General features: G+C 41.7%; 1 protein-coding gene across 2 annotated transcripts in view; it reads left to right on the top strand.

Moving 5' to 3' along the window:
• The first annotated feature begins 1,661 nt into the window (after window positions 1-1,661).
• The window catches only part of LOC106574165 (calmodulin-regulated spectrin-associated protein 2), a 97,166-nt gene continuing 87,484 nt past the window's right edge, over window positions 1,662-11,343 (top strand). For both annotated transcript variants that reach the window (XM_014149832.2, XM_014149833.2), the window contains exon 1: window positions 1,662-2,382. In XM_014149832.2, the coding sequence (XP_014005307.1) occupies window positions 2,241-2,382 (142 nt within the window). In that variant the 5' untranslated portion in view covers window positions 1,662-2,240. The remainder of the gene's footprint in view (window positions 2,383-11,343) is intronic.

Raw genomic sequence — 11,343 nt, 5'->3', positions numbered from 1 at the left:
TTGAGTCACTGACGTGGTCTTCCAGTCCGAGTTGGCGCCCCCCTTTGTGTTGTGCCGTGGCGGATATCTTTGTGGGCTATACTCGCCCTTGTCTCAGGATGGTAAGTTGGTGGTTGAAGTTATCCCTCTAGTGGTGTGGGGGCTGTGCTTTGGCAAAGTGGGTGGGGTTATATCCTGCCTGTTTGGCCCTGTCCGGGGGTATCATCGGATGGGGCTACAGTGTTTCCTGACCCCTCCTGTCTCAGCCTCCAGTATTTATGCTGCAGTAGTTTATGTGCCGGGGGGCTAGGGTCAGTCTGTTGTATCTGGAGTATTTCTCCTGTCTTATCCGGTGTCCTGTGTGAATTTAAGTATGCTCGCTCTAATTTTCTCTCTTTCTCGCTCTCTTTCTCGCTCTCTTTCTTTCTCTCTCTCAGAGGACATGAGCCCTAGGACCATGCCTCAGGACTACCTGGCCTGATGACTCCTTGCTGTCCCCAGTCCACCTGGCCATGCTGCTGCTCCAGTTTCAACTGTTCTGCCTGTGGCTATGGAACCCTGAACTGTTCACCGGACGTGCTACCTGTCCCAGACCTGCTGTTTTCAACTCTCTAGAGACAGCAGGAGCGGTAGAGATACTCTGAATGATCAGCTATGAAAAGTCAACTGACATTTACTCCTGAGGTGCTGACCTGTTGCACCCTCGACAACCACTGTGATTATTATTATTTAACCCTGCTGGTCATCTATGAACATTTGAACATCTTGGCCATGTTCTGTTATAATCTCCTCCCGGCACAACCAGAAGAGGACTGGCCACCCCTCATAGCCTGGTTCCTCTCTAGGTTTCTTCCTAGGTTCTGGCCTTTCTAGGGAGTTTTTCCTAGCCACCGTGCTTCTACACCTGCATTGCTTACTGTTTGGAGTTTTAGGCTGGGTTTCTGTACAGCACTTTGTGACATCAACTGATGTAAGAAGGGCTTTATAAATACATTTGATTTGATTTACAAACATGTCAGAAGCAAATTGACATGTTGACATAGCTGCACATCTCACATCGATGTGGTTTCAATGAATAATGTTGAATTCAACTTGCCTAATTGTATCAATGATGATGCATATTAGGACTACAAATCCACATAATAAAGGAATGATGCATTATATATAATGTAAATACTTGCAACTGACAATACAAGGTTGACCCATCACAAATTATTAAGCAAATTCATCAAGGTTGTATCTGAATTTTTGTCCAAACTTAGTTATTGATATATTCTTGTTCTGTTCAATGTTCTCTAACTATATATGACTCTAAATACCCCCAATTCATGTTGTTAAGTTCAAAAGAATACAATATAAAAATAGCTGACACCATTCAAATCAATGAGGGTTTGGAACTTTAAAGCCAATTATCTCAGAATCATCTTTTTGCAGATATAACCTTATAGTCCCTAACTCTCGATAGGCTAATCTATTTCATTGGTTAAAGTTAGAATGTTTATCTATCCAGGGATGTATTTTACATATACACAGACAGAACATAAGCATTTTATCCAAACAAATCAAGCTATGTATGCGATGCGTAGATTTCGTCCAATTTCTAACTGTAGTAAAAGCATGCTGGTCTCTTTTTATGTTGTGCAGAAGTTGCTGGATGGTACGCGCACGCGCAACTCTTTCTTAGCCACAGTGCGGCAGGAGAACCGCAACAAGCGAGGAAAAGCAGAGGGGAACCAACTTGTGTTTGAAAACAAAGACTTGAATGGGAATCGGAATGTTTTTTCTCTCTATCTGAAGAAAATAAGCGCCTTTCTCAATGAGATTCTTCTGAAATAGTTTGACAGCTATTAGGCGAACCCCATTTCAACGGGGGCGTATTCATTACGCCGATTCTGTTACAAAACTTTTCTTAAAAGTAAGCAAACGGAACGAAACGGGGAGGGACCTACCTGAATTTCTACAATAGAAACTCTGTTCGGACTAATGATTACAACCCAGGTAGCAGCAGAATGGCTGAAAAATACAGGCAGAGTCGCTGATTCATATTGATTTGAAGGAGATAGACAATACCATACCGATGGTTTGCAGTCAACGCTCCATGTCTCCTCCAACGAATTGTACATTTACATAGACAATTGAAGGCTGGCAAATCAAGTAACGTTTGGTGCATTCAATTTCATTGGTGGGATGTCATCGACTTATATTGCTACATAGTTAGTAATCATTGGGTTTGCCGAAGGCTGTTGACACTTCAGGGTGTTATGATGGGTGAAGTGACGGACGCCAGGGAAATTAAAAATACCTTTATTGTTCCCACAATAAAGTCTTCTGATCACTATGATTGTTCTCGAGCAAAAATCTGCTGTAGCCTCACGTGGCTGGTGGACAAAGCATTTGGGACAGGTAGGTGGTGTTCTGTTTTTAGAAATTGCATGGTTTAATTTAGTGTCAATAATTACATCTATTTGTTTTTCAAACACATTTGTCAGCAATGTGGCTGTTTTCCCCTTTGCAATATTATAGTTCAGCTATACAAATAACAACACACACACACACACACACCACCATTCAAGCTAACAAGATATGCATTATTGAAGTGCAATTGATGTGTATGTAGTAAAACCACTGTATTTAGATTCCCTGAGAGAAGCATCCATCCAAAACAAACAGGCACCATTCTCAAATAGACCTCTGCTAATTAAGAACCAGAACAGCTGCATGATCAATTCTTATCTAGACATGAGGGAGTGAAGTGAAGCGATGCCACAGATTGTATCCTGCTTGAGAGCTGTGACTTGAGTATGACACCACCCTCGCCATAATATCAGACCTAGATGGCTGGTGATGCCATCCTACATTCACTATCAAATGGTTATAGTTGTTACCATGGTTATAGTTGTTACCATGGTTATCAGTAAGCCTCTATAGTAAGCCATGTGACTTATTATTATTATTATTATGTCTAACAGTAATGATAATGTTGATACTCGGGTTTACATTGGTGGCTATACCTACAGTAGACCTACTTACAGTATTAGCCTCTAATGTGAGTCTTGTGACTATTGCCATAGTAACAAATAGCAGAGTAGTAATAGTTATGTTTGGTTCTTCAACAAAGACCACAGTAGTTTTATGTGGTGGTACTATAAATTCATTTGTATATACATTTTGAATCTGAACACAAACCTTTTGTCAGTTTTTAGGGGGGTGTACAGACTGATATATATCCATAAGATGTGAATCATCACAATCCAATTGTTTTCCACCTCACCCCATTGCTGTAAACTGCATTGAGTCCCAATGGTCACTGATGACCAGATTAGAGATCCCCTGACTCATCTGTGAAGCAAGGCTCAGCTCAATGATGTAGAATGTAGCTTGAAGCTGGTCAAGAGGTACTTGAGGGTCTGGTTTCCCAGATATAGGTTGAGAGTAGACCTGGGCTAAAAAGCATGTTCAATCGAGATTCTCCACTGAAAGAGCATTTTAGTCTAGGCTTAATCTGTGCCTGGGAAGCTGGCTCTAGGGGTCTTTTCGATACATTTTAATTACTGCACCTTGAGTTTCATTCCAAGACATGTAGTATTGCTATAAGCCTCATAGTCAAGGGGACAATATGTGACCTTTGAAAGCAGTTCTAACAGCACATGTTCTGGGAGAAAGTTCTTCATTTCTTATACTTTCTTATTTGATCTGTTTTGATCCTTGGTTTTGGGTTTGGTAATAGCCAGCAGTTTGCCTAAAGGATGATTGTGTTGTATAACCTACTCTGTACTCAAGCCTACTGTTTATTAAAGGCCATAGAGCAGAGGCAGAGATTACTTTACTGAAGGGAACATAGTAATTGGGGTGGCAGGTAGCCTAGTGGTTAGAGCGTTGGGCCAGTAACCGAAAAGTTGCTGGATCGAATCCCCGAGCTGACAAGATTGTTGTGCCCCTGAGCAAGGCAGTTCCCGGGTGCCAAAGACGTGGATGTCGATATAAGGCAGCCCCACGCACTTCTCTGATTCAGAGAGGTTGGGTTAAATGCGGAAGACACATTTCAGTTGAATGCGTTCAATTGTACAACTGACTAGGTATCCCCCTTTCCCACTACACCGTCCGCTCACTGATGCAAAATAATTAATTGTCCTCATTGTGCTTTGAAATAGCCAGTCTTATCAAATATGTACGCTAATATTGTTATTTTGGTTCGTTTATTTATGTATGTAGCATTTGCACCAGGTTAGCGTCAAAGCTGAAGGTGCCAAATGTAAGGAGATGTATGGGGTCTACATGTCTCCTCACATACAAAGCAAATGTCTGATATGAGACTTTAATAGTTGGACTAGATATAATAACCAATGTTCACTAACGTAACTTTTGATATGTACTAAGATGTTAGAAGTTCTAAAGATACAGTGCATTTGCAAAGTATTCAGACCCCTTGACTTTTTCCACATTTTGTTATATTTACAGCCTTCTTCTAAAATTGATTCAATTATTATTTTTCCTCATCATTCTACACACAATACCCCATAATGACAAAGGGAAAACAGGTTTTTAGAAATGTTTGCAAAACAGAAATACCTTATTTACATAAATATTCAGACCCTTTGCTATGAAACTTGAAATTGAGCTCAGGTGCATCCTGTTTCCAATGATCATCCTTGATATGTTTCTACAACTTGATTGGAGTCCAAATGTGGTAAATTCAATTGATTGGACATGATTTGGAAAGGCACACACCTGTCTATATAAGGTTCCACAGTTGACAGTGCATGTCAGAGCAAAAACAAAGCCATGAGGTCGAAGGAATTGTGTCGAGGCACAGATCCGGGGAAGGGTACCGAAAAATGTCAAAAAACGTCTTGAAGAACACAGTGGCCTCCATCATTCTTTAATGGAAGAAGTTTGGAACCACCAAGACTCTTCCTAGAGCTGGCAAACTGAGCAATCAGGGGAGAATGGCCTTGGTCAGGGAGGTGACCAAGAACATGATGATCACTCTGATAGAGCTCCAGAGTTCCTCTGGTTCTCCCATCTCCACAATCAGGCCTTTATGGTAGATTGGCCAGACGGAAGCCGGCACTCAATGAAAGGCACATGACTGCCCGATTTTGAGTTTTTCTAAAATACACCTAAAGGACTCTCAGACTATGAGAAACAAGGTTCTCTGGTCTGATGAAACCAAGATTGAACTCTTTGGCCTGAATGCCAAGCGTCACGTCTTGAGGAAACCTTGCACCATCCCTAAGGGAAAGCATGGTGGTGGCAGCATCATGCTGTGGGGATATTTTTCAATGGCAGGGACTGGGCGACTAGTCAGGATGAACGGAGCAAAGTAAAAAGAGATCCTTGATGAAAACCTGCTCCAGAGCGCTCTGGACCTCAGACTGTTGCGAAGGTTCACCTTCCAACCGGACAACGACCCTAAGCACACAGCCAAGACAACACAGGAGGGGCTTTGGGACAAGTCTCTGAATGTCCTTGAGTGGCCCAGCCATAGCCCAGACTTGAACCCGATCTAACATCTCTGGAGAGACCTAAAAATAGCTGTGCAGCGACACTCCCCATCCAACCTGACAGAGCTTGAGAGGATCTACAGAGAAGAATGGGAGAAACTCCCCAAATACAGGTGTACCAAGCTTGTAGTGTCATGCCGAAGAATACTCGAGGCTGTAATCGCTGCCAAATGTCCTTCAACAAAGTACTGAGTAAAGGGTCTGAATACTTATGTAAATGTCATATTTCAGTTTTTTTTATTATATATTTGCAAAAAAATCTAAACCTGTTTGTGCTTTGTTATTGTGTATAGATTGAGAAAGAATAAGGCTGTAACGTAACAAAATGTGAAAAAAAAGTCAAGGGGGTCTGAATACTTTCTGAATGCAACATTTAACACACTTTTGTCCTTTGTCTCACTGACATTTTTACGTTTACATTTTTTGCCATTTAAAAGAAGCTCTTGTCCCACTGGTCCCCTGTGGGAGTCGAACCAACAACCCTGGCGTTCCAAGCACCATGCTCAACCAACTGAGCCACTTGTGACCAATGACCATATGAATAATAACAATAAATGGACGAGAAAGTTACATGAATTCTGCCACACATATATAATACACAAGCATACGATTCAGAGAGTAACTGCCAGTAAATCAATCTCATTCAAACTCCAGCTGTTGTCATGAAAAGCTGGGTCCGTATTCAAATAGCATCTCAAAGTAGCCTTGGTGTGCTGATCCAGGATTAGGTCCCCTCTGTCCTTTATAAGTGTATTCATTATGCTCTAAAAGGAAAAACTGATCTTGTATCAGCACTCCTTCACTTAGACTCTTTGTTAATACGTGCCCTGGTCGTATTTAATTTGCCCTCTGTTGTGCTTGTGTTTTTTAAAGCCCTACGCTGACTATTAGATCTGGGGGTAAAAAGATAGGCAGATGTGTAGTGGAGACTTGCACGTGGCATAAGCACTCCTCAAACAACTGCGCTTTGAATCTAGCACAACCTCGACAAGACATCTGTTTTGTATTCCTTTGACTAACTGAACAGATCATCTTGTCTTAGCTGTTATTCATGAAGACTGACACAGATCTACACACTGTAGCAATAGTAGAACAGTCAAATATATCCTCATACCTGAGGACACTCGGTACAACCTTATTCTGTTTTTGAGTGGAACATCTCATTAATTAATTTCACCAATTTGATTGGGGCTGTATGTATTAAGCTCCTCAGTGAATGAGTAATCAAGTCCCCTTTATCCTTGTTGTTTGATTCATTGTGATCTAAAAGTTAAATCTAACCCTGACTCAGCACTCCTACTTTGAGACACTTTATACAATCGGCCCCTTGACCAAGGGTGATGCAGTTGGATTCGAGCTTCGGACAGACAGAATTTTCTACTGCAGTTGCCAGTGAGCCGGTTTTAGGTTTTGTTGCTCTGTAATATTGGAAAATACACTACATGAGCTTCTAACCAGATCCCTCCATGTACTGTATTTTCAATTAGTCTGAATGAAATGGGATGATTCCAAAAATACTGTCTCATGTTCCCAAAGGTAGAGAGGCAGATCTGGTCTTCAGATCCCAGCGTACACTGCTACCGCTCAGAATACTTTCAGGCACATAAGCAATTAAGCAGAGTTTGAGAGCACACACACACACACACACACACACACACACACACACACACACACACACACACACACACACAGAGAGAGATAATTAATCTGGAATTTAGAATATATCAGATTTCGGTGTTGTCTGATTGCAATGGTAACCTGTGTGGAACATATAATGCAGTTCTGCTCAGCACTTGAGGTAAGAGAGGTCAGAGACTTGAGGACTTGAATCAGACTTGCCCTGTTAGACTTGAGTTAGACTTACTTAAAGTGACCTATTGACAAAGTAGAGAGTTCTGTTTTTTCCCTTTACCCCTTTGTCAATGCTACTATTTATACTGTCTTATCTGGCTCGTCCTATACAGCAGGTCCAGTGAGAGAGGAGTAGGCTATCCCTTGTCACTGTAAATTTATTTGATCAAGGTAGACATTATGGTGTCATCGTCTCAAAGGACTCTAGCCCCAACCCTAACCTTTATTAACTGTCCTCACCTCTGGGAGCCACGTCCACCACTCCGATTGGTCCTCTACAGTGATGTAAAGTACTTAAGTAAAAATTATTTAAACTACTGTTTAAGTAGTTTTTTGGGGTATCTGTATATTTACTATTTATATTTTTGACTACTTTTACTCCACTACATTCCTAAAGAAAATAATGTACTTTTTACTCCTTACATTTCCCTGACACCCAAAAGTACTCGTTACATGTTCAATGCTTAGAGGGTCAGGAAAATGGTCTAATTCATGCACTTATCAAGAGAACATCCCTGGTCATCGCTACTGCCTCTGATCAGGCAGACTCACTAAACACAAATGCTTAATTTGTAAATTATGTCTGACTGTTGAAGTGTGCCCCTGGATATCCGTAAATGTAAAAAAAAAAAGTTGTGCCGTCTAGGTTAATTTAAGGAATTTGAAATGATTTATACATTTACTTTTGATACGTATATACACTGCTCAAAAAAATAAAGGGAACACTTAAACAGCACAATGTAACTCCAAGTCAATCACACTTCTGTGAAATTAAACTGTCCACTAAGGAAGCAACACTGATAGACAATAAATGGCACATGCTGTTGTGCAAATGGAATAGACAACAGTTGGAAATTATAGGCAATTAGCAAGACACCCCCAATAAAGGAGTGGTTCGGCAGGTGGTGACCACAGACCACTTCTCAGTTCCTATGCTTCCTGGCTGATGTTTTGGTCACATTTGAATGCTGGCGGTGCTTTCACTCTAGTGGTAGCATGAGACAGAGTCTACAACCCACACAAGTGGCTCAGGTAGTGCAGCTCACCCAGGATGGCACATCAATGCGAGCTATGGCAAGAAGGTTTGCTGTGTCTGTCAGCGTAGTGTCCAGAGCATGGATGCACTACCAGGAGACAGGCCAGTACATCAGGAGATGTGGAGGAGGCCGTAGGAGGGCAACAACCCAGCAGCAGGACCGCTACCTCCGCCTTTGTGCAAGGAGGAGCAGGAGGAGCACTGCCAGAGCCCTGCAAAATGTCCTCCAGCAGGCCACAAATGTGCATGTGTCTGCTCAAACGGTCAGAAACAGACTCCATGAGGGTGGTATGAGGGCCCGACGTCCACAGGTGGGGGTTGTGCTTACAGCCCAACACCGTGCAGGGCATTTGCCAGAGAACACCAAGATTGGCAAATTCGCCACTGGCGCCCTGTGCTCTTCACAGATGAAGCAGGTTCACACTGAGCACATGTGACAGACGTGACAGAGTCTGGAGACGCCGTGGAGAACGTTCTGCTGCCTGCAACATCCTCCAGCATGACCGGTTTGGTGGTGGGTCAGTCATGGTGTGGGGTGGCATTTCTTTGGGGGGGTCGCACAGCCCTCCATGTGCATGCCAGAGGTAGCCTGACTGCCATTAGGTACCAAGATGAGATCCTCATACCCCTTGTGAGACCATATGCTGGTGCGGTTGGCCCTGGGTTCCTCCTAATGCAAACAATGCTAGACCTCATGTGGCTGGAGTGTGTCAGCAGTTCCTGCAAGAGGAAGGCATTGATGCTATGGACTGGCCCGCCCGTTCCCCAGACCTGAATCCAATTGAGCACATCTGGGACATCATGTCTCGCTCCATCCACCAACGCCACGTTGCACCACAGACTGTACAAGAGTTGGCGGATGCTTTAGTCCAGGTCTGGGAGGAGATCCCTCAGGAGACCATCCGCCACCTCATCAGGAGCATGCCCAGGCGTTGTAGGGAGGTCATACAGGCACGTGGAGGCCACACACACTACTGAGCCTCATTTTGACTTGTTTTAAGGACATTACATCAAAGTTGGATCAGCCTGTAGTGTGGTTTTCCACTTTAATTTTGAGTGTGACTCCAAATCCAGACCTCCATGGGTTGATAAATTGGATTTCCATTGATTATTTTTGTGTGATTTTGTTGTCAGCACATTCAACTATGTAAAGAAATGTAAATGTAAATGTAAAGAAAAAAGTATTTAATAAGATTATTTCATTCATTCAGATCTAGGATGTGTTATTTTAGTGTTCCCTTTATTTTTTTGAGCAGTATATTTAAAACCAAATACTTTGACTTTTTCTCAAGTAGTATTTTACTGGGTAACTTTCACTTTTACTTGAGTCATTTTCTTTTAAGTTATATTTTTACTTTTAATCAAGTATGACAATTGGATACTTTTTTCACCACTGGTTCTCTGTTGGTCAGTTTGCTTCTTCTCAAGGCATAGGCCAAGGAGTTGCCCCAAATATAACCACTGAGTCATTCCACCTCAAAAATTAAGCTAATGGATTGCACCCAAATTGGACATTTTTTTAAATTTATTTATAGGATTCATATAATCTACCACAAATATAGTACCTAACATTCGATTTGGACCATCAGTTCTTTCTTTGCAACTTTGGTTAGAAAACCAATAGCTTTTGCTCTTGATGAAAATAAATGGTGGGCTCAATTATGTGGTCAATCCAGTCCTTTTTTTAAATAATTGTTATTTAACTAGGCAAGTCAGATAAGAACAAATTCTTATTTACAATGAAGGCCTACCCCAGCCAAACCCGGACGACGCTGGGCCAATTGTGTGCCGCCCTATGGGATTCCAATCACAGCCGGATGTGATACAGCCTGGATCCAAACCAGGGACTGTAGTGACGCCTCTTGCACTGAGATGCAGTGCCTTAGACCGCTGCGCCACTCAAGTGTCCTCAATGAAAGCAATTCAGTTTGTCCTTCACTTAGTTACCTAGTGCTTCAACCCAACTCCTTGAAGAGTCCAACAAATGGAAGCTGTCAGAGTGCTCTCTGCGTAATTCTCATATAAAGACTTTTCCTACAAGCTCAAAACTTTGATGAAGAAATGGGCTAGTGACTAAAATGTTGTGATAATAAAATAATACAATTATAATGCATTGTATGTTTTTCATTAAAATGTTTAGAAAACAACTCTATATGTAGTGGGATTAGTGATATTTACCATTTAACCCAACCCAATACAAAATAGTAAACAGTGTATGTTTGGGACTTTTACCATTCAAGACTTTAAAAAATATGTTTGACGTGTTCTGTGCCCATATGAATAACCCCTATGATGTAACTGGAAAGATGAGATAGGTGTTCTTCTTCTATGTTTTAGTTTTATTATTTCACTGCCATACTGTGTTGGATCTTGTCCAGCCATCTTGTCTCAAGAGGACCACAATGGAAATAAGGCCCAGACTGTATTGTGTGTTATCCTCCATGATTTTATTCATGTGCATGTATGGCTTTTTCAAGTTTTATGTTTGCTTGTTTTTTAAAATGGTCGAATTAAGGACCGCTTTCTCTCTAAATAGGAGTAACAACATGAATTTGTGCATGACGCACGAATAATGCGGTGCGACTCGAGTTTCGCCATCAGCGGAGGAAAGAGAGAGCGGAGGGATGTTGAGAGGCGGACTCTCAGTCTGCTGCTCTCTCTCTCCGCTGAGACTGACCATCGGTTGCAGGCACCATCAGCCCATTTAAAAAAAATATATATATATTTAAAAAGCAAATTATTTTAATGTATGCTCATTCAGCTGTGCTTCACAAGTAATACAGCAATGGATCTATTACCGGTTTGATCATATAGCCTACCTCAAATTTTGAAATATAATTTTTTTTTAAATGTCCCGAACAACAATGCATTGGCAGGGCAATTCAAGCAAAGCCAATATGCATTGATACTGTATTGGGCCTATAGTCTACTGCACAAACCTCATAGCTACAGAACGGTTTTTAATTGGTTAAT

This window comes from Salmo salar, chromosome ssa16 (assembly GCF_905237065.1).
Source record: "Salmo salar chromosome ssa16, Ssal_v3.1, whole genome shotgun sequence".
NCBI classification, from domain to species: domain Eukaryota; kingdom Metazoa; phylum Chordata; class Actinopteri; order Salmoniformes; family Salmonidae; genus Salmo; species Salmo salar.
The sequence above is the reverse complement of the archived record's forward strand: the minus strand, read 5'-3'. Positions and strand labels throughout refer to the sequence as shown.